The sequence below is a fragment of the Nannobrachium achirus genome (genome assembly GCF_963921795.1).
Source record: "Nannobrachium achirus genome assembly, chromosome: 9".
Taxonomy (NCBI): Eukaryota; Metazoa; Chordata; class Actinopteri; order Myctophiformes; family Myctophidae; genus Nannobrachium; species Nannobrachium achirus.
Genome location: NC_137818.1, coordinates 34,649,606 through 34,674,574, shown reverse-complemented (window position 1 = coordinate 34,674,574; position 24,969 = coordinate 34,649,606). Strand labels below are relative to the sequence as shown.

The window sequence follows — 24,969 nt, the reverse complement described above, 5'->3', positions numbered from 1 at the left end:
ATGGGTATTAACACGTTCGTCTACCTGAAGCACAACCTCTTCAGGGTCAGGGTCAGACCTTAATTCTCCTCGTCTTTGGTATGTTGCATGTACGGTACATTCTGACTATTTTACAAACACACACGCGCACGCACGCACGCACGCACGCACACACACACACACACACACACACGTTCTGGAGATTTGTTCGAACTGTGTGTATCATAATTACTAACACAGCTTTGTGTTCCTTAGCATCCAGCACACAGCTCTCTATGTGAAATATATCCCCAGGGAGTGCTACAGTTTTAGATCAGCCATCTATTTATGACCAAGAGTTACATGAAGAGGGAGAGGGAAGCAAATGACAGATCACCATAAACAACAATAAATGTGCAGGCACGTGCACACATAGACATCAAAGGGGGCTTGAGCCCCTGCCATTTTATCCGTCTGTAAAATAGTGCCCTCTCCAGACCATGAATGCAGTTTTTACTATGGTGAAAGAAATGAAAATGCCCTCTTTCCATGCCATACCCGAAGGCAGCATTCAAGAGAATTGCCTTTTCCAAACTCTCCTGAACTTGAATGCGGCATCTTATGTTGAAAGAATTGTCCTCTCTGTGTAGAAATCAAGCATAAAAAATAGCCAACGTTGTGAGCTTGGAGGTCTGCTATTTTCCATATTTTCACAAAAAAGGCCCTTTTAGAAATGTCAGCCCCTGCCTCTCTAACACTCTCTGCACGTTCCTGTAAATGTGTGTTGTTTCCAGACTTTCCAGAGTTATGGGAACATGAGGAATTGTAAATATTTGTGTCATTATGACATGATTGAGCCACATATTTGGAACCAGATTGTTTTGTTGTGTTTACATTTTTGCGTGTACACACATGTTTACCTACCCATATGTCTGTCTGTATCTACATGTGAATGAATGCATGTCTGCCTTCTTGTGAGCGTGCGTGTCGTGTGTGTGTGTGTGTGTGTGTGTGTGTGTGTGTGTGTGTGTGTGTGTGTGTGTGTGTGTGTGTGTGTGTGCCTGTGAATCAATCATTCAATCAATGTGTGTGTGTGTGTGTGTGTGTGTGTGTGTGTGTGTGTGTGTGTGTGTGTGTGTGTGTGTGTGTGTGTGTGTGTGTGTGTGTGTGTGTGTGTGTGTGTGTGTGTGTGTGTGTGTGTGCGTGCGTGCGTGTGTGTGTGTGTGTGTGCACTGGTTTTTGTATGTGGGGACCAAAATCTGTATACATAGTCACGTCATGGGGACCAGGTACGGTATGGGGACCAAAAATCAGGTCCCCATGAGGGAAACTGTTAAAAACCAACACAGGAGCTGCTCTGATGTGCCTGTGAAGTTTTTACTTCACAGGCACGCACACACACACACACACACACACACACACACACACACACACACACACACACACACACACACACACACACACACACACACTGTACACACACACACACACACACACACACACACACACACACACACACACACACACACAGGCTGACTCATTCAGTTGCTTGCACCAATACAGCAGTCAGTCTGGTCATTCTGTTGCAGACAAATGACTTGTTTGATTTCTCCAGACATTAATTTGTGCCTTCGTGACTTGTCTATCAGGTTTCGCTTCCAAAAGATCACACATGCACAGTCTAATACGCTCTGCCAGCCTTTTTGTTCTCTGACACATCGTGGATGGAAATAGCGTTAACTGATTGGAAACCGTGTTCCCAACCTTCTCTCATGATGTCTCATCTCATGAGGTGAAAAGCCTGTTTATGACCTATAGAGAGAGCGTGGCTATAGGCAGTGGTGGAAATCGTACTCACATACAATACAGTGGCAAACCCATTCTGTTAAGAGTGGTTCCCCTGACATCAAAGTGACATCAGAGCATGATGTCAGAGGGACAAACCCATAGAACCAGTGTCACGCGTGACAGACAGACAGAGATACACACATACGGACAAGCTGTGACCGTTCACATACTAATCTGCGACCTACGGTCGCAATAATCCAGTAAAGTAAAAGTACCTCAAAATTGTACTTAAGTACAGTACTTAAGTAAATGTACTTAGTTAATATACACCACTGTCTATAGGGTGGGACATCCGTCGTATACCTCACACACACGCACTCGCACGCACTCACACACACACACACACACACACACACACACACACACACACACACACACACACACACACACACACACACACACACACACACACACACACACACACACACACACACACACACACACACAGTGAGAAGACAGATTTCAGTTTCTACATGGACTAACAGTGCTCCCTGGTGGCCATGAAATGAAATCACACTGCTCTCTTATGACCAACTCATGAGTCTTCTTTGTAGGCTAGTCAATCTGAGGTTTGACCCAAAAGAAATTGTTAAAACATGTTAAAAATGTTCCATTTTATTCTTAGTGGATCAAGGTGAATTCATGGGGTTCAAGTTTGGGGCCCTTCACTTACTATACAGGAAAAAAAGACCTAAAAAAAAGTTCCCCCCCCTTCTGTGTTGCCTAGAACTGGAGGATTGATTTTGGGGTTTGTATTGTAAAGTACAACTTGATGACATCACACCATTGTACTTTACTATACAAACCCCAAAATCAATCCTGCAGTTCTAGGCAACACAGAAGAGGGGGAACTTTTTTTCTATTTCCACACAACTCTCTAAAGGTATATTAATTACATAGTTCAATATTGAAAATGGGTGGTCTTCCCCTTTAAGTAGCATGTGAGTGGTCTAACTAGGTTTTTTCATGATCCTGAATCCATTGCAAGCATTTGTTTTGCATGAAAAACATTCCTCAGGCTAAAAAGGGACACAAAAAACACAAAACTGAGCTGACCCCAGAAAAACGATGAGTTTTTAGCCCAAGGAATGTTTTTCGTGCAAAACAAATGCTTGGAATGGATTCAGAATCATGAAAACCCCCTAGTTAGATCCCTCACATGCTACTTAAAGAAGATTTTTTGGGGCGTCTTTTTTTCCAGTAAAACACAGTAACCAGGAGTGACCAGTGACCAACCACTCTGTAAAGGCAAGGTGTCTGTCTATAGCAGGGGTGGGCAACTTTGATGATGGTGAGGGCCACTATATTTCCACCTTCACTCCAGAGGGCCACAATGCATATTGCTACATCCTACTTTGTCATTCTAGTATCTCATACAAAAGAAGCAAAAATAGAAGATCTACAAGCACAAAACGCGTCACAGTGCGACATGTTTTGAGCTTGTAGATCTGCTGTGTTTGCTTCTTTTGAATTGGATTCCTGAATATATATATATATTTTTAATTGAAATCCTGAACAAATCCTGTACAAATTGTATTTAATTTCAAAAGCATTTAGTTATACTCATGTTAACTTCATGAACTTAAATACAAATACGTTGGATATGAAAAAAAAAACTAACATTTTAGTCATTAAGCTACTAAGATAGACTAAAATAGAATTAAAGTGGGTCATGTTTGCATGTTTGCAATGGTAACAGCTGAAATCAATAATATCAGTATTCTGATATTAACCTGCGGGCCGCATTAAGTGAAGGTGGGGGCCGCATGTGGCCCCCGGGCCGCCAGTTGCCCATGTATGGTCTATAGGGACTGTATATGTGAGTCAATAATTACATGAACCTTCTTTGACCATAATGGTATTGGCATACTGTATCTATGTGTCACTGTAGTGTGTGTGTGTGTGTGTGTGTGTGTGTGTGTGTGTGTGTGTGTGTGTGTGTGTGTGTGTGTGTGTGTGTGTGTCTCTGTCTCTCTCTCTGTGTGTCTCTCTCTCTCTCTCACACACACGCATGCACGCACACACACACACACACACACACACACACACACACACACACACACACACATCACTGTGATGACTCATTCACGATTGCTTGCTAATAGGCAGTCAGTCCATCATGTACCCTACTCTTTCCTTTCTTCATACATTGTGCTTTCTTGACTGTCAATCAGGGTTTGCTTATGTAGCAGAATGGGCGTTCGTTCCCACGGTCCACTCCGCCCACTCATCAGGGGCTGATGGGCCACCAGTATATAGAATGCAGCCCGCCTCTCACAGTTAGCCGTCTGTCTCTGCTCCTGGTGCCACGTAGCACACTTGTTGTGGGTGCTCTGCAACCACTAGACATTGTTTGTTAAACGCTGGCCGTTGGGCTTATCGCGGTGCTCCTGTCTTGCTCTATCCAGGTACGTCGCTCTGTCTTGCTGCTTAAACAATCGCCAGTATATGCTGCATAGTGAAACTTGAACTTGACCGTGACCGTTTGTTGCCTTTTAGCTTTGATGCTACGACGCTCGTCAATGAGCGCCTACGCTGCTGTGCGGTGATTAAGAACACGCACATTAGGTACGCTTCTAGTCCTCCCTTTCTGCAGTATAGTTTCGTTTGGTGTCTTCACCAGACTAAACATGGGCTTTGTTTTATTATTCCAGTCGAATAACAGTTATACCGAGGGCCGCTGCGCGGACCGGGACAGCATCCGTGTCGGCCGCTGTTGTTTAAGTGGTGAGTTAATTGTGCATCTCTCTGTTCCTGTGTCTGTGAACTTTATAGTATTATTAGTAAACTTATCGGGCCGCTTGTTGCCTATTTTCAGGGCCAGGGCAGCTGTTGCTTTGCAGACCTTTTACGGTCACGAGCCGTTAAGAAAAGCCAACGTCTGACACCATACCACTCCTCCTCCATTCATAACGTCGCCGGCGGCAGCCCGAAGACAAGCCGTTCGCACGGCTCCTTCCAGCCGTCCTACACGGCGGTCCACAGCCTGGCTTTACGGCCAGCTTTATTGTTTTGTTATTTTGCTTTATGATTTATTGTATTGCATTTGTTTAGTTTATTTTGTTTATTTGGTTTCTTTAGTTATAACTATCCGGCACCAGGCCAATATATAGGTATAGACGGCAGTATTTAGTTTCAATAGGACACCAGACTATATTGAAACTATTGTGAATCATCCATTCTAATACCTGTCTCTTTCTATTACACAGGCCACGGTGCTGAGGCCTCACGTTGGGACCGGGGCGGCCGCCCAGGGTTGTGGTAATCCCCCCGTTTGCTGTGTTTGATTTATATGATTTTGTTTATATTTAATTTGCTGTGATTTATTGGAGAGCCACTTCCCTGGGGCGGTCGCCCTGTCCCTATTCCCTTTGCCTTATGCACCTGGCCCATAGATAGTCACTTTCAGGTTTTATTGTTGATTGCATTAGTAAACCTACACTGTTCTGCCTTTTAACTTATTATTATTATTATTATTATTATTATTAAAGTGACCACAGGAAATGATGTTGATATGACCTACGGAATACATTACTCTGTCTATAAATTATAATAAAAAGCCTGTTTTATACTTTGGTTACATACGTTTCTGCCTTGATTATTCATGTAATAACGAACTTGTGTGCCCTGGGTAACTTAAGGTTTTTGAATTAGATAATAACTATCTCCGGTGGCGCAATTCCACCGGTGGCGTTGTCTGGCAGCTACCCTAAAATATACCGTAATGTCACACTTACAAACCAAAATCAATGTAACTGATTGCACAGCTGTCCCCGTTACATCTGAGAAATACCTGGTTACCAGGGATCCACAACCCATTTGTGGGTCGTGGATCCATTTTTTTAGCAGATCTAAGCTACAAGCTAGTTTTACTAGTTTGGGTATCATGCACTGTCTCATTTCTTTTTTGGGTCTCTTGAGATAAAAAGTTTGGGAACCATGCACTGCTCTATCCTGTGCCACAGTAAAATACTGAGCTTCTTTTTGGTTGAATTTGACTCTGATTTTATGTCATACATTCATGATTGTACTGTATCTTTTTTTTGGTGCACTGTATACCAAAGAGAGCTTTTGTGGTTCTGTATGCATCTGAACATCTTCATGTATGTGGAGGTGAGAAAGACTGCAGGGAATGTTATGCCACAGTGTTGGCTAGCTGTCAGCAGTGTTTCTGCACCAAGGTCACCAAGACAAATCCCTGTTTAAATGTATTATGTTGATGGTAACCAGCGAACGAGTGGAGTAGGAATCACTTAAACCGTTTAAGTTATTCCTACTCCACTCGTTCGCTGCAAGCATTTGTTTTGCACAAAAAAACATTCCTTGGGCAAAAAATAGCCCCCACAGTGGCCCACACTACTGTGAAAAGTGATGACTCATCACTAAACCATAATTTCCTTTTTTAGCCCAAGGAATGCTTTTTGTGCAAAACAAATGCTTGCATTGGATTCAGGATCATGAAAAACCCATAGTTTGACCCCTCACTTGCTAATTAAAACAGATTAATTTTTTTGTATTATTTTACTGTATAGAAAGTCAATGGGACCCCAACCCTTTTTTAAATAAATTGAGTGGCTAACGTGCTTTTTGGGAAAAGTAGGTCCAGAGGGAACTTTGTGCAAAATTTGTTGCTCGTATCACAAAGTGAACGATTGTTGTACTAATTTCCCGGGCTATTAACATAAGTGATTTCAGAGCTTTCTTAAATTGAAGAGAAGGCAACTCCCATATATGTAATGGCAGAGAATTATATATTTTTGACCCTCTGAATCCTATATTAAATTGAGGTCTGATGGTCATTTGAGTTATGGACCTGAGAATTATGCCTAAATAAATTATGAAAAAATAATGGAAGGGTTCTTCTCCCCAATGAGCCATGAACAAATAGACCAATTTTAAGGGTCTTATGACATCATGTTCCTGACCTCAATTACACACACAAAACAAAACAGACCTTTCAACATTCAGTGTTTTTTCTGTAATCTGTAGTTTTTTCAAAATAATTCAAGGCTCAGAAATGTGAGTTAATTTGTCTCTGAACCGACTTAATCATCATCCAGGGGAGGGTGTATCACCTTATTGCTGTTACTTTACATTGTGTTTGCGTCGGTCCTATGCACCATTTACCATTCACCACTTTGGTTGCTGAGTTCATAATACAGTACCTGGCTTAAAGTCCTGCTCGCAATTTGGTGTTAGGGGAGTTTCTCACCTGAACTGAGTCAGTGGGTCCCTAGACATGAAAAATCAATGAGGTGCTCGTTCGCCATAGTGGCACGAATGGCGCAATGGCCATATCAAATATGGCTGCCATCGGCTATGATGAAAATCCAACTTTTCTGTTTCTGGGTATATATGCACATGTAATACCTCTATTTGGACTAATTGGGGTGTGGGGAATTCATTTCTGACATTGTTTTGACCATTTTGGGTGATTTGGACCTCTAAGAAGGTCATGGTCATGGTCATTTTTCTATTCCGAAGACCGTGGCCATAACTTGGCCATTGTTAGGAGTAAAAACAGGTGCAATAGGTCTAAATCAACCAATTCTGACATGTATAATTCATTTCTGACATTGTTTTGACCATTAAGGATCATCTTGTCTTTGAAATATCAATGTCAATGCCATTTTTCAAAAACGATTTTGTTCATTACTTGCACTTTTATAGTATTTTTTCATAAGTTTGTTTTGTTTATTACAAAATACATACTAGTGAGAAATACATACAAGTAAACATCCCCATTTAACTTTAAAGGGGGGGGGGGGGGTTAAATGGGTGTTTAAATGAGCAAATAAGACCATTTACGAATAAAAGTGACAAATAAAAATCACACACAAAATTAAATAACAATTTCTCTCAAAGTGCACCAGTATTGTGATTGTGTGCTTCCAAGTTAGTATGTTTTTACAGGATGGATTTGCCATTGTTCCATGGCAAAATGTGATGCACCGAACTCCATCAGCAAGTCAGCTGTCGAGTATCTAAGTGTTCCTTGCATCCATCCATGTTCCATTGGTTCTAGTCTTTCCTCAGGTTCCTTGGCTGTTGCAAGCAGGTAGCAAGACATAATAATAATAATAATAATAAAACTTTATTTGTATAGCACCTTTCATGACATGAAATGCAGCTCAAAGTGCTTTACAGAGCATAAAATGAAGCACACGTGCTTAACAGAGAAAAAGTAAAATAGAAATAAAAAATACATAAAAAAGAGATAAGTAAAATGATTACAATAAAGCAAGAAAAAATAAAAGCATAGAACATTGAAGAACAATTTCAGAGCCGTGCGGACGTCAATAGCAGCATAGGGATTAAAAAATTTAGCTAAAAGCAAGAGTAAAGAAATAGGCTGTGCTTTAAAGCTATCCACCGAGGCTGCCTGTCTTAGGTGTAGTGGTAGTTTATTCCAAGCTGTCGGTCCATAGAAGCAGAAAGCTGCTTCACCATATTTTTTATATGTCATTGTTGGCACCTCAAGTAGGTCTGCACTAGAGGACCTGAGTGGGCGGGTTGGAACATATCTATGCAGGCAGTTATAGAGGTACGAAGGTGCCAGACCATTTAGAGCTTTATAAACAAGTAAAAGAATTTTAAAATCAATCCTAAAAACAACCGGGAGCCAGTGTAGCGACGCTAAAACTGGAGTAATATGTTCTCTTATCTTAGTTTTTGTTAAAACTCTGGCTGCTGCATTTTGAACAAGTTGTAATCTGTCAGTTGTTTTCTTTGGCAGACCAGAGAGAAGTGCCTTGCAGTAATCAAGCCGAGAGAAAACAAAAGCGTGGATCAGCGTTTTTGCATCGTTCAGCGACAGATAGGCTCTAATTCGCGCAATATTTCTAAGGTGAAAGAAGGCAATCTTCGTGACATGATTAATGTGTGTATTAAAATTTAATTCAGCATCAATGATCACCCCCAGGTTCTTAACAGAGGTGTTATTTTCTTTAGCCAGGTTACCAAGTCTATTTATTATTGATTCTCTCTGGGCAGTAGAACCTATTATGAGAACTTCTGTCTTGTCCTCATTTAGCTTGAGAAAGTTCTCACTCATCCAGCATTTTATGCTGGACACGCACGTCAGCAATGGGTCTAGAGCACAGGGGTCGTCCGTAGCCACCGAAAGGTACAACTGGGTGTCATCAGCATAGAAATGGAAATTCACACCGTGAGCGGAAATAAGTTCTCCCAGCGGCAGTATATAGAGGGAGAATAATAAAGGACCAAGAATCGAGCCCTGTGGAATACCAGAGCAGATGTTGTGTTTGTTTGACTCGAAGTCAGCTAGATTAACAGAGTAGCTTCTGCCTGTCAGATAAGAGCAAAACCAGGACAGAGCTGTACCTGACAGTCCTACCCAGTGTTCGAGACGTTGTATTAGAATTGTATGGTCAATTGTGTCAAAAGCCGCCGATTGGTCCAGCAGTAGGAGAACGGACACATCTTTGTTATCAGCAGCCACCCTAAGATCATTAATAACTTTTAAAAGTGCAGTTTCTGTGCTGTGTCCTTTCCTGAAGCCGGATTGGAATTTGTTGTGCACCTTATTGTTCTGCAGAAACACATCCAATTGATGAAAGATAATTTTTTCTAGGACCTTGCCCAGAAAAGGCAAATTAGAGATGGGTCGATAATTATCCAGCACGGACGGGTCAAGGTTGGGTTTTTTGAGTAAGGGTTTAACTACAGCCGTTTTCAGTGAGTCTGGAAAGACACCTGATTGTATAGAGCTGTTTACTATTTTTAGGATATCTTCAATAACACAGTCTACAACCTCTTTAAGAAACGGCGTGGGTATTGCATCCAGCGAGCAAGAAGACGATGTCATTTGCGATATGGTTTTACGAAGTTCCTCTTCATCAATTGCACAAAATGATACTAGGCTCCCCCTAGATTTATCGATGCTTTTACACATGGCACCATTAACCGCATTTGCATTTGTGACAGTATTATTCGTGATACCAGCTCGAATGTTAACAATTTTGTTGTCAAAGAAGGATGCAAACTCATTACACTTTGCTTTAGAGGCAGGGAGTGACTGCTTGTAGGACTGGGGGGGGTTTAAAAGGCGTTCAATGGTAGAGAATAAGACCCTAGCATTGTTCTTATTCTCATTAATAATTCCGGAAAAATAGGCCTGCCTAGCCAGACGCATGGTTTTATTATAGGTGGCTGTTGACGCCTTAAATATCTGTAGGTGGATAGTTAATTTATTTTTTCTCCAAGCTCGCTCTGCTCTGCGGCATTGTTTTTTGAGTGAACGTATATGATCGTTTATCCAGGGTGTTACTTTGGAATTATATTTCTTTTTAGTTTTCATAGGAGCCACTATATCCAGAGCTGACTCCAATTTAAGATTAAAACGTTGAACCATATCATTTACTGAGGGAATATCAGGAAGGCGGGGTGCACACGCAAGAAGGCTGGCAAACTCTTCTGCTGCCGAGGAACCGAAAAATCTCTTTTTTATAGTATATTCTCTATTGTTTTTTTCTAGATCAGAGACAGTCATATTAAAACACAGTAAATAGTGGTCTGATAAATCAGGCTTAGCGATAATCCTGTCCATAGAAATATTTAGCCCTTTAGAGATCACAAGATCAAGGGTGTGGCCTTGATTGTGGGTTGGCCCGGTAACATGCTGATCAAAATCAAGGGAATGCAGTAACTGTAAGAAACTCATAGCTGTAAGATCAGTAACAGTGTCCACATGCAAGTTAGTATCACCAGCAATAAGGGTTCTCTCATAGTCCGTGGAACAGATAGATAGAAGTTCAGATATTTCTGTAAGAAATAAGGCTTTGCTACATTTTGGTGGGCGATATATCGTAATCATTAGAACAGAGGATTGACTCTCAAATAAGTTAGCTTGATATTCAAAGGATGAAAAACTTCCAAAGGACAGGCACTTGAATTTAAAAATGTCAGAGAAAATGTATGCCAAGCCTCCGCCTCTTTTTCCTTCGCGCACTGATTGAATAAAGTGATAGTTTGGTGGGCAGGCGACGCCAAGTGCAAAAGCTCCATCGTTGCCCAGCCATGTCTCTGTTAAAAAGATTATATCTAATTTCTCTTCACAGATTATATCATTTACAGAGGAGGATTTGTTTAAAAGTGACCTGATGTTAAAAAGTGCCAGGTTTATTTTATGACATTTTACTGTACTATAGCCCCTACAGGGAATGTAAGTTAAGTTAGCTAAATTAGCAGAGCCACTGCTTATCCTGGACTCTCTATTTGAAATTACAGTAGAAATGTTGTGAGCCTGCTTAATAAAAGCGCTTGAAGGAGCATCGGGTCCAGATACGTTAGTTGCTGGGTATAATGGACCCAGCTGACATCAACGGCTAAACGTATTGTCCAGCTGGGAGGCCTGGGTCTTCTGTCGTTGTGGTCGTGGAGGGATGGGTGGGGGCGAAAACACCCAGGCCACAGATTTCTGGGGCACGGCCGGGGCAATTTCAGGCGTTTTCAGGGATGGTGGTTGTGGTGCCGGGCGTTTGTCCTGTGGTGGTTGTGCCGCCGGGCCATTGACCGTGTGTCTGGCCGGGGTCATTTTTAACGCAGTGTTAATGAGTTCATTCATTCCATTCGTGAATTCTAGAAGAGGCATTGGAGATAGGGAGAAAGAGGAGGATTGGGGTGATGGGGCGGTTGTACCCGCCCCCTCCTCTTCCTCTGTCAACTCTCCGTTGTCAGTTGCCAGTTCACTTTGCTCACTGTTCGGGCCAGCCACGGCTGAAGCAGGGAATCCACAAAACTCTTCTTCATTACTGTCCTCTTCGAACATTTCCCTGAGTGACTCCAACTCTGCATTCATTCGTCTACTCCACTCTTCAGCGGAGATGTTGTCCATATTCAGTTCCTCGTCAGGGAGGGCAGGGACAACGGTAGCTCCTCCGTTCACCATAATCAGTTCCTCGTCAGGGAGGGCAGGGACAACGGTAGCTCCTCCGTTCACCAAGGCCGTTCCCCCCTCGGCCGAGGGGGGCAGTTCAGTAACGTCAGGGAGGGCAGGGACAACGGTAGCTCCTCCGTTCACCAAGGCCGTTCCCCCCTCGGCCGAGGGGGGCAGTTCAGTAACCATAACACTATCTCTTGTTATGGATGCACTAGAAAGGTGCACTAGAAACATGCACTAGAAAGGTGCCGTGTTGGTCTCAGCAGTTGTACTTCTCTGCTACCAATGCTGTGTCTTGTTCTGTCAAGGTCTTTGCCTCTCAAAAGTTTGTTAGATATTGTAGCCAAGCCATAACTGCATGTTTAGTCCCCACCTGGCCCATGCACATGCAGTCATCTCCAGTCTCCAAGGCATATGTGCCTTGATAACTGTCGTGGCTAGTGGTGCTCCAAGATGAGAGACTGCTTGACGCTGTGGAAGCATGTGCCGCTGCGCCCCTAGAGCCATACTGCTACCAGATCTACTTCATCCCCAGTGCTTGGAAGTATGCGGTGTAGTATAGCATTAATGCGAAGGAGACTATGACTCTCTGGGGTCCACTCATAATCCTGGGGTCCCATTATTCCGTCCATTAGGTTAGGGTTATGGATAGATTTAGTAATAATGGCCAGTTGACTCCACATGTACCACCAGCTTGGTGTCATCCTCCTCAATCTAGTTCAATCTTTGGGATCTCTTCACCACCAGCCCCTTATCATCAGAGCTAACAGAGTCGACAGACGCACCCATCCCTCAGCAACTTTACAAATTCTGGGTGTCTGAGGAGAACACCAGCTGTGTGTTCGGAATATGGTGTCCAATCAAGCCTGTGGCAATGCTACCCACATTGTTGGGCGACAGTGGCTCAGTAGGTAGAACGGCTGCCTTGGAATCTGAAGGTTCCAGGGTCAATTCCCGGCTCCTCCTGGTTATGTATGGAAGGTTCCTTGAGCAAGACACTGAACCCCTAACTGCTCCTGATGAGCACCTTGCATGATTTCATGGTGTGAATGTAAGTGTGAATGTGTGTGTTAATGGGTGAATGTGAAATACATAGTAAAGCGCTTTGGAGAAAAGCAATACTGTAAATGCAGTCCATTTACCATTGTCAGCTCTGTTGTCTCTGGTGATGATGACATAGGCGGCCCATACATTTCTAATAGGATTGAGAAGGCTGACACATGGTGCATGACTGCATGTACTGCCTCCATTATAACTAAGCCTATCCCTAATCTTCACTAACCTAATGGTCGGAATAATGGGATGTCGGAACTATGAGCGGACCCCAGAGAGTTGTTGTCTCCTTCGCATAACTGCTATACTACACCCCATATTTCCAAGTTGGGGATGAAGGAGATTTGGCAGCAGTATGGCACTGGTGAGAATCAGCACATGCTTCCACTGCATCAAGCAGTCTCTCATCTTTGAGTACCAATAGCTAAGACAGTGATCAAGGCACATTCTGTAGGCCTATGCCTTGGAGACAGGAGATTACTACATGGGCCAGGTGAGGATAAACATGCAGTTATGGCTTCTGACCGAGTACAATATCTAACAAAATGTGTAGAGGCAAAGACCTTGACAGAACAAGACTAAGCATTGGTAGCAGAGAAGTACAACTGCTGTGACCAACAAGGCACCTTTCTAGTGCATTTCTTGCCACCTGCTTGCAACAGCCAAGGAACCTGAGGAAAGAATAGAACCAATGGAACATGGAACAGGGCATGTCCTGTTGTCCGTGCATTAAAAATGAGGACAAGTGGCTCTTGGTTTCACTTTTTCTGTGGCGCCCCTAGCAGCTTTGTGCTGTATGCAGACTATGGACTGCCCATACTATGGAGTGGAGGGAGCAAGGGGGGTCATTAGCAGTCCTTTTGTTATTAATTCTATTTCAATGTATAACCTTTTTACCCGGACAAGTGACTTTTGTGTCCGGACAAGTTAATGGGAAATATACTTGTCCAAAGGACAAGTGCCTCAAAAAGGCAATGTCAAGCTCTGATGGATGGGAGGAGCACTTTGACTTAAGTACACTCCTGCCATCTGAAGCGTGACACTTGACGATATGACTGCCTTGCTGATGGAGTTCTGTGCATCATATTTTGCCATGGAACAATGACAAATCCATCCTGTAAAAACACATCATATCAACTTGCATGCACACAATCACAATATGGTGCACTTTGAGGGAAATTGTTATTTCATTTTGTGTGTGATTTTGTTGTGTGATTTTATTTGTCACTTTTATTCGTAAAGGGTCTTATTTTCTCATTTAAACACCCATTTAAAACCCCACTTTAAAGTTAAAGGGGATTTTTACTTGTTGTATTTCTCACTAGTATGTATTTTGTAATAAACAAAACAAACTTATGAAAAAATACTATAAAAGTGCAAGTAATGAACAAAATCGTTTTTGAAAAATGGCATTGACATTGATATTTCAAAGGCAAGATGATCCTTAATGGTCAAAACAATGTCAGAAATGAATTATACATGTCAGAATTAGTTGATTTAGACCTATTACACCTGTTTTTACTCCTAACAATGGCCAAGTTATGGCCACGGTCTTCGGAATAGCAAAATGACCTTGACCATGACCTTTTCGACGTCCAGATCACCCAAAATGGTCAAAACTATGTCAGAAATGAATTCCCCACACCCCAATTAGTCCAAATAGAGGTATTACATGTGCATATATACCCAGAAACAGAAAAGTTGGATTTTCATCATAGCCGATGGCAGCCATATTTGATATGGCCATTGCGCCATTCGTGCCACTATGGCGAACGAGCACCTCAGTGATTTTTCATGTCTAGGGACCCACTGACTCAGTTCAGGTGAGAAACTCCCCTAACACCAAATTGCGAGCAGGACTTTAAGCCAGGTACTGGAGTATCACCCTCCCCTGGATGATGATGCGTCCAGAGGCAAATTAACTCACTTTTCTGAGCCTAGTAATAAAAAAAAAAAAGAAAAGAAAAGAAAAAAAAAACCCCTACAGATTACAGAAAAACCACTGAATGTTCAAAGTCCAGTTTGTCTTTTCTGCATGCAAATGCAATTTGACATCATAAAATGTAAAACTTTAAGATGGTTGACTCGGAGGACACCTAAACAAAGGCTGTGATGAATATCTGTACAACATATTGTTCTTCGTGCTCGTTTCTGAAGACAGCATTTAGGCTCAAGTTCACAGTTAAGATCCCTGTGGCCAATAAGATAATAATGTAACACTAGGCCTATAGCCTACTCTCACTTTTTAATAACCTAATACATTATTATTGTAAACGGTTAACATGAGATTGAACAAGATGGGGCCCAATAAATGGTTAATTGAATACTTTATAAGTATTGTGCAACAAAAAAGTAGCCTACAGGGAATTACTTTTTAATTCAAGGTTTAGAGGATTTTAAATCCATGAAAGACCAGATCCATTGGGTCCTTTCTTTGTACTCAATTCATCGTAACGGCGTGGCTTCCCAGTGAATATCTGACCATGTTGATTAGTAGGATATAGAGTGTTTTTGTGTTATCCTCATATTAGCCCTGAAACATGACGGTCGCTGTCATGTTTCAGGGCTATTGTAACTAAAACTAAGATGAGAGAACACATCACTCCAGTTTTAGCCTCGCTACACTGGCTCCCAGTTGGTTTTAGGATTGATTTTAAAATTCTTTTACTTGTTTATAAATCTCTTAATGGTCTGGCACCGTCGTACCTCGTCGACTGCCTGTCTAGATATGAGCCAAACCGCCCCCTCAGGTCTTCTACTGCAGGTCTGCTCGATGTGCCCTCAATGACTTATAAGAAATATGGTGAAGCGGCATTCTGCTTCTATGGGCCGACAGCCTGGAATAAACTTCCAGCACACTTAAGACAGGCACCCTCTGTTGATAGCTTTAAAGCACAGCTTAAGACCTATTTTTACACTCTTGCTTTTGGGTGATTTTAAATATATGTGCTTGCTATCTTTTATGTCCATCCTGTTGGTAAAATGTTTCTATTATATAGCTCTTATTGATGTCTTTGAACGTTTCTAATGCTGTTTCTTGTTTTGTTTTGTTTTAATTCTATTTTCTTATTGTTTTTATTTAGTATTTTTTTATTGTTGATCATGTGTACAAATCATTGCTCTGGAAAGCACTTTGAGCTGCATTTTATGTATGAAAGGTGCTATATAAATAAAGCTTATTATTATTATTATTATTATTGTCATATGTGTGGCTGACTGGCTGTAGGAATGCCAGAAAAGTCGACCTCTTTCAAAGTCGACCCCAAATTCGTTTCCCAACGGGTCTGAGGCCTTAGCTAGATGCAGAATAGACAAAAATCTAATATTTGCTTCTGGGGGTCCCTGGAACAAAATATTTTGTGATGGGGGTCCGTAGCCAAATACATATCATTCTGGGGGTCCTTCACATGACAAAGTTTGAGAAACACGGATGGCCACATAAGTTTTTTTCAGAAAATTGTTATGATTTAGAAGACATTTGTAGAATGTGCCTATCAGTGGTTAAGGACCCCCAAAATGTATTTTTGGCCGTGGACCCCCATCTCAAAATAGTTTGTTCCACGGATGGACCCCTATTGCAAACTTTTTTGTTCCAGGGACCCCCAGAAGCACAGATTTGATTTTAGTCTAATCTGCATCTAGTTTAAGGCCTCAGACCCGTTGGGAAACAAGTCTGGGTCGACTTTGAAAGAGGTCGACTTATCTGGTTACCGGCTGTAGGGGTGCGTGTGCGTTCCATTTGACTGTACCCAGTGTGTGTTTGGTTTCAACCATAGAGTATGGTTTCAACCAGCCAGGTTTCAAACCATAGAGTTATAGGGTTTCAACTCGGACAAGATAGAGGGAATACTTATGATTTACCAAGCCATGATAAGATCTAACCTTGACTACGGGTGTGTTATATTCGGGGCAGCTGCAAAGACTACTCTCTCGAAACTTGATCAGATCCAGGCTAAGGCCTTGAGAGTATGCTGTGGAGCTTTTAGAACGACCCCTATCCCAGCTCTTTTGGTCGAGATGGGGGAGATGCCTCTAAGAATCCGGAGAGACAAACTGGGGCTCCACTACTGGGCAAAGTTAAGGGGCATCATTTACAGCTCAGCAGTTAAATGTATTTTGGAGGAGTCATGGGAGTTCTCAGGAAAAGATAAGAAGACCAACTTCTTCCACCTGATAAAACAAAAAGCAGGTGACATTGGGCTGGGTAATATTGGGGTGTGTGGACATGTCTGGTCCCCACTGCCGTTTTGGCAGCTCCCTGAGCCGGAGGTTGAATTGTCTCTCCTCGAGAACAGTAAAACCATCTCGAAAGAACAGGTGGACACTTTCCTTAATGAGTTTAATGAGCATGTGCATATTTTCACAGACGGCTCTAAGGACCCAGAGTCTGGCAAGACAGGCTTAGGGGTGTATGTGGCCGGGGGGCAATTCCAGGAGAGCATCCGCATTTCAGACAAGTTGTCTGTGTTCACTGCAGAGCTTAAGGCAATTCAGTGTGCACTAGAGTGGGTGGAGAGTGCAAAACCTTTAAATAGCATTATATGTTCTGATTCTGCGGCTGCTCTGCTGGCATTAAGAGATGGGATGTCCAGGGCCCGGCCTGACATTGTGTTGGAATGTCTGTGCTGTCTGCTCAGAATTGAAAGGTCAGGGGGTCACGTGGGTTTTGTGTGGGTACCCTAGCCTGGCTCCAGCCAATAGACCCGCCCACTCTCTGAGCTCCAGCGCAGAGTCTGAAATCAGGCTATGGGTACCCAGTCACTCAGGAGTTGAGGGTAATGAAAGAGCTGATATACTAGCTAAGGAGTCTCTGTTGAGGGAAACCATAGATCTGAACATTCCATTTGGAAAATGTGAATGTTATAGTGTATGCAAAGACAAGCTTGAATACCAGTGGCAAATAGAGTGGGCAGAAGGGCATAAGGGCCGTCATTTCTTCTCTTTACAAACCTCGATTAAAACTAAGAGGTGTAGATTAAATTCAGGTCGCAGGGACGACATTGTCCTAACAAGACTGAGGCTCGGGCATTGTGGGCTCGCCATTGGGTTAAAGATGGTTGGGAAGCACCCAGATGGCTTATGTCAGTGTGGCAGCCCAGAAACGGTACAGCATGTCATGTTATCATGCAAGAACTATACAACAGAACGGCAACAGCTGTTTTTAGAGTTGTCTGACCTGGGGTTATCAAGATTTTCTTTACAAACAATATTCGGAACAGAGCAGAACAGAGAACTTGTGGGTAAAGCAGTGCTCAAATATCTTCACTCAATTGGGCTATATGTAAAAATATAAATATGAGCTATCGTCGGCCTGTGGAGGGCAGCATTACGCTTCAGCGTACAGCCTGCCGGAAACCAACAGAAGAAGATAGAGGGAAGGACGAGGACCGTTTCCGTCCTTCTCTCTCGTCCGGCTTGAATCACCGAAAACAGCAGCAGGGTGAACGAACCCCATGATACAGTAAAGGTTTGTGTTATTCATTTGCAGTGCACAAACCTTTGTGTAATTTGTGTCGAGTAAAGAGTGACAGGCTGTCTCGTTGTGAAAACGGGAGGAATTCACGAACGTTTAAAGACAGTTGTTTGTTTGTGCGGGCTAATGCTAAGCTAAGGAACCAAGAATTGCCCCTTAATTAATATCAAAGGCTGTGCAACACACATTGAAATGAAAAAGAAGAAGAAAAAATACTGTTATTGTTGAAGTTGAGTTTTTTAAGTGTTATTCTTCATCTTGATTTTAAACTCTGGTATTATTTTCTATTGTTTCATTCCAGAGTCTGTGGAGTCCAGACTGCAGGTGAAACAAGAGGAACCTGGACACCAGCCAGAGCTCGCTCAGTAACTGTCACTGTCTCTCTCCACCTTCCCTTTTTTCCAAAGGTGTTTAAACCAGGGATTTTCGAACTTTTTTTTTGACAGGGCACCCCTGTAAATAACTTGTTTTCATTGATTGATTGATTGATTGATTGAAGACTATTAGAAGTTTGCATATAAAAATGTACAGTTTCATGACAGTACAGTTTACTTAGCCTGATTTCAGACTCTACGCTGGAGCTTGAGTCTGAAGTTGTCCCCATTCTATTTGATTGCAAAGGGGAGGGGATTTAAAATGTGAAATTCCCAATCCAAGAGATCTGGTGGGAGGGGTTGTGTTTGACTTTTGCACACAAAACATTCCCTCCTCCCCCTCCCCTCAATGACATGCACCAAACAGGTCATTGTCTTTGATGTTTCATTGATTAGAGAGAATCACTAACGAGCTATCGACACTTGTAATTGTAGCTCTTTTGAAGTTCAAAGGAGGCAATTAAGAACTCTGGTGAGCCACCCCTCCCTCCACTGTTTCTGTTGATTTTCAAAAGTTAGACGCACCCCTCCTCCGTATTGCATTGATTTCATTGGTCGGTTTCGGTCGGTTTCGGTAGAAAGAGACGCGTCATATGACAAATCCAGACCAAGAGAAGCAGTTCACTCAGAGAGTGGGCGGGTCTATTGGCTGGAGCCAGGCTACAGTTTACTGGTACAAGATCCTAGAAAAGCACTTGGCTTATTTACACAGGGAACCATTGAAGTATCTCATGACAGACGGATAGAACACAGTAGCCTACTATGCAGTAGATATAGTCAGGAGAAATAAAAATAAAAAAGAGACAACAAAAAAACAGTGCAAATAAATATATACAGTAAAAATCCAGATTTAGGGATTACGTACACTGACTGTGCATGTTCTATTATTATTATTATTATTTTTATCTCACATCCTTACATGACGCAAATATGCACATTTTTCTTTTCACAACACCTCCATAAATCATGTTCAGACCAGATTTAACTCTAAAAAAGGCTCTTAATTCGTTCTCCTGCAGTCTGCTATACCACCAACATGTGGAACACCCTACAGCAGGCCTTAAATGAGAGCAAATCCCTAGCCTCCTTTAAAATCGGTCTGAAAGGTCACCTACAGACGGCTGCTTCTCGAAACTTGTAATAGCTAGTAAGGCCATACCTAACTCCCCTTTTCCATTGTAAGCATCTCCTATTTCTCTATTATTTATTTTTCCCTTGTTATTTTCTTATGCCTGCTTCCCCCCCCCCCCCTTTGTTACTGATAATTTACCTACTGTGTTCTATCCATCTGTCTTTCACCAATTGTGTGAAGTTATTAAAGTCCTTGTTCAATTCCTTCTGTTCATTTCAGACCAGTGTGTGGAGTCCAGACTGCAGGTGAAGATGAACTCTCCAGACTCAGCCAGGGACATTTCTATTAAACAGGAAGAACCTGAATACCACAAACACTTCAGTAAGTTTAACCACTTGTACCCTAGCATCCCTATGCAGGGGGAACATTTGCTGAAAACAGCCGATCTACAGGCTCACAACGTGTCAAAAATTATGTTAAGAAATCATCCTAAAACATTGAAGCCAGATTTGTCATAACTTCAGTTTCAAACACCCATAATAACCTGTAACCTAACCCTAACCCTTTACTTGTTTAGTCATTCTAAAGGTGCGTTCTCACAGAAAATAAAATAGTTGTTCTGTCAATGCAAAGACGCGACTTGGCCTGGCGTTGCATCAAGTGGTACAAATGAGGCGAACAAAGCGTTTTGTCACTTCGGTACTATTCACTCTAACTGAAAAATGGCAACTGAGGCAATGTTCACTTCAGCCTTTGCACATTAAAGTTGTTGTGTAAGAAATTATCTATATATTTCAGTCATGAAATAGAACTTGCTGAAGCTTTCTTATTTTCAGACATACAACTGCTGTATTAAAACTTTATTAGAATACTTTACTGTTTTCATGCATAGTATGTGTAGTAATTGACAGCATGGAGAGGTGATTAGGTGATCACGCAAATTAATACGTTTTTTTGCCATCACAACACCTAGCAACCAATAGGACACGATTCAAGCGCTAGAAAGATATTTTATATTTTGGTGGCAGTTAAGTAGATGATGCCTCATTTTGTGGTCGGATTACGGAACATGGAGGATGGAAAATGGTATTTACACGTAGGAATCCAGAGTTGACTATCATGTTGTTTTTATGCTCTTAGATATCCTGATTGTGCCTCCACACTTTAAAGAAGAACAGGAGGAGCTACTTCAAGGACCAGAGGAGCCTGATGGGTCAATGTTGACATTACTAACAGTGAAAAGTGAAGGCGATGTTGAAGACATCTCTTCACACTGTGCTGAAGTTGAAGTTAAACTTGAATCTGACACTGAATTCACTGATGACGGTGATCATTGCGAGGAGACCTGTGGAGGTTAGTCAGTGTTAAACACATGACTATACTAAAGGGGAGAACCACCCATTTTCGTTTTTTGGGGCTTTTATGCCTTTTTTGATAGGATAGTAGACTGACAGGAAATTGGGGGAGAGATGGGGAGTGCGTCAAAGGTTGTCCAGATCGGGAATCAAACCGGCAACGCCATCAGGCATCAATGCCTATGTGGCAATGCCTATGTGGTATGCGCCTGGACCATTAAGCCAGTGGGCTTTATATACATTTTGAGTTATTATGTGGATATGGCTTGCAAAGTACACTGTGATGATGTCACCACGGTGTACTTTGCGAGCCAGTTATAGGCAACACAGAAGGGGGGGTATATTAATGACAGTTCAATATTAAAATGGGTGGTTCTCCCCTTTAAACGAGAGAGGGAGAGGGAGGGAGTGAGGAGAAATATCAACAGGCTCCTAAACAAGGGACTTCTTTGATGATGGAATCTTTTCAATCTCTTATCTGTACACACCATTTTAACTTCCCCTCCCCCTCCGTCTCTCTCAGGAGTGACGTCCGAGCCTTCTCAGACCAAGGTCTTCTCCAGTTCTGAGAGTCCATACACCCTCACATCTCAGGTCTTCCTCCATAAACACAACGACCTCTACTGCCAGATGCAGAGGAATGGTCACATCAACCCAGCAGCCTGTCAGAAAACCACCAGCTCAACAACGAGCCATAAACGAGGAGACACTGATGGACCAAGATCCTCTGGTCATCATCAATGTAATCAACCTGAAGAACTCAAGGCTTACATAGACTTCCTGAATCATCAACCAGATGGAGAGAATCATTTCCACTGTGAACACTGTGACAAGAGATTCCGTCGGTCAACTGACCTGACGAAACACCAGTGTATCCACACTGGAGATAAACCTTTCCAGTGTAAACATTGTGACGAGAGTTTCAGTATATCATCTGACCTGTGGAGACACCACCGTGTCCACACTGGAGATAAACCTTTCCAGTGTAAACATTGTAACAAGAGTTTCACTCAGTCAACAGACCTGAGGAGACACGACCGTGTCCACACAGGAGAAAAACCTTTCCACTGTGAACATTGCGACAAGAGTTTCAGTGAGTTTGGTTACCTGAAGAGACACCAGCGTATCCACACTGGAGAAAAAACATTCAAGTGTAAACATTGTGACAAGAGTTTCGCTCAGTCATTTCACCTGAAGCAACACGAGTATGTCCACACTGGGGAAAAACCTTTCAAGTGTAAACATTGTGACAAGAGTTTCACTCAGTCATTTCACCTGAAGCAACACGAGTATGTCCACACTGGGGAAAAACCTTTCAAGTGTAAACATTGTGACAAGAGTTTCACTCAGTCAACAGACCTGAGGAGACACGACCGTGTCCACACTGGGGAAAAACCTTTCCACTGTAAACATTGTGACAAGAGTTTCGCTCAGTCAATTCGCCTGAAGCAACACGAGTATGTCCACACTGGGGAAAAACCTTTCAAGTGTAAACATTGTGACAAGAGTTTCACTCAGTCAACAGGCCTGAAGACACACCAGCGTATCCACACTGGAGAAAAACCATTCAAGTGTAAACATTGTAACAAGAGTTTCATTCAGTCAAGAGACCTGAGGAGACACGACCGTGTCCACACTGGGGAAAAACCTTTCCACTGTAAACATTGTGACAAGAGTTTCGCTCAGTCAATTCACCTGAAGCAACACGAGTATGTCCACACTGGGGAAAAACCTTTCAAGTGTAAACATTGTGACAAGAGTTTCACTCGGTCAACAGACCTGAAGACACACCAGCGTATCCACACTGGAGAAAAACCATTCAAGTGTAAACATTGTAACGAGAGTTTCAGCAGTAAATATAGTCTGAAGACACACCAGCGTATCCACACTGAAGAAAAAACATTCCACTGTAAACATTGTGACAAGAGTTTCACTCAGTCAATTCACCTGAAGCAACACGAGTATGTCCACACTGGGGAAAAACCTTTCAAGTGTAAACATTGTGACAAGAGCTTCACTCAGTCAAGTCACCTGAAGCAACACCAGCATGTTCACACTGGAGACAAAGCTTTCAAGTGTAAACATTGTGACAAGAGCTTCACCCAGTCAACTAAACTGAAAAACCACCACTGTGTCCACACTGGAGAAAAACCTTTCAAGTGTAAACATTGCGACGAGAGTTTCAGTCAGTCACGTTCTCTGAAGACACACCAGTGTGTCCACACTAGTGCTTCATCAGTGTGGAGTAAGTAGTAGTAGGATATAAAGGAAATAGTAGTTATCAAAATAAAAGAACATTGTAAGCAAATAATCCAGTATTTCGAAAATTAATCCTAACCGAGTGTCCAAATGACCTGACTCTTCATCAGGCCAAAATGGTGGCAACAAAATAGGCAGCCTTTGCATGTTTGCAAATACTAATGTTATTTTTGACACCATCGGGTCTACTTCAGTTATTAAAGTCCTTATTCTTTTCTATTTTATTGCTTCATTTCAGACCAGTCTGTGGAGTCCAGACTGCAGGTGAAGATGAACTCTCCAGACTCAGCCAGGGACATTTCTATTAAACAAGAACCTGAAGACCAACCACACCTCAGTAAGTTTCATGTGCTCTCTCTTTCTTTCAGTTTTAGTTCTGTTGTAGGGCTCAAGGGCTATCACAATAATCTTATCTATACGATAATCATGACACTAGCCATTATTACAATATCTCTGAAAACTAATCTTTTAGGGCACTCGGGTGGCACAGTGGTATAGTACCTGCAGCTCCGTGGAGGTAGTGGATTTGAATCCACCGTGGTGCATCCGACTTTCCCTGAACATGGGCCAATTATGTTATTATGGATGCTCGGTTCGTATGAACACAATTGGCCCATGTTCGGACTGCACACGGGCTGAGTTTTGGGTGGGAGGAGTACAATACAACAGCAGTGGAAACACAAACGTGTGTGAAGAGGAATTAATTGGTATAATGACTACATTGGGGAGAAAAACAGTTATAGACTTAATACTAATGACAGTTGTTATATTTTTAATATTCATTGTCTCATTACATTATTTATATCCAAAAGCACATCCTCTTATGTGCAAATGTAGCCTCGTACCCGCCCTCTTCCGGAAACCATTCGGAAGTTGGTTGTTTACTAGGCTAGTGCAAATGCAAATTAAAAGAAAAACTGCATCATATCACTTTAAGTTCTAAATGTTTTGCATTTTTACACTGTAAAATGTAATGTACTCTATTATTATGAGTGTGACCCATCCCTTATTTAAATGTTATTGGTCTAAGAGGATATTGCACCAGAAGAGTCGGAGTGCGGTGGCAACAAAAAGTTTACCTACTCAAAAAGTAAACCAATCACTTCTGTTTGATAACATCAGTATCAAACAGAAACAAATCTGGCAATGAAAGCCTGCACTGGTTGAAACTTGGGTCATAGTTGAGAATCTATTTATGTAAATTGGTTTTCATGGTGTGGTTCAGTAGGAAGCAGGCCATCTAGAAATGGGAAATGTGAGAACAAATCTTTGTGAGGCTTTTTCTCAGCTTCTTGATAAGTGTGCCTGCCATGCAATGGCAAAACACTTATTGTAATCCGCCATACTTAGTTAGTTCACAATGATCCCACACATTTCGGCACGTAATAACTGCCGCATAATTTACGCCACCCATCTCAAAGGTCATTTCAAAGGTCAAAAAGGTCACCTTTTGTCTTATACAGTGATTATTTATCAAACTAATAAACCACTACATCTGAATCTGTTTATTCTCCACACTGGCTCCACTCATCTTCAGTAGTGTTCTGTCATCTGAAGAGTCACATAAGGTGGGAGCTGCTGGAGCAAGGGGGAATGGTGTGATGCACTGGTCGGCACTACCCATTCACAAGTTCCCAACCATATCCAAGGCTAAGGGATGCTCTAGCAGGTCGTAA

The 24,969-nt window shown here is 42.2% G+C and overlaps 1 protein-coding gene across 1 annotated transcript; it reads left to right on the top strand.

Moving 5' to 3' along the window:
- LOC308290793 (uncharacterized protein) lies at positions 1-24,969 on the top strand (the record flags this gene model as incomplete). Its single annotated transcript, XM_080732702.1, has 6 exons — positions 1-51; positions 5,016-5,067; positions 21,558-21,698; positions 22,812-23,279; positions 23,532-23,630; positions 24,831-24,969. 6 exons carry the CDS (start codon positions 1-3, stop codon positions 24,893-24,895), a joined length of 876 nt encoding a protein of 291 aa, XP_080588828.1. The 3' UTR covers positions 24,896-24,969.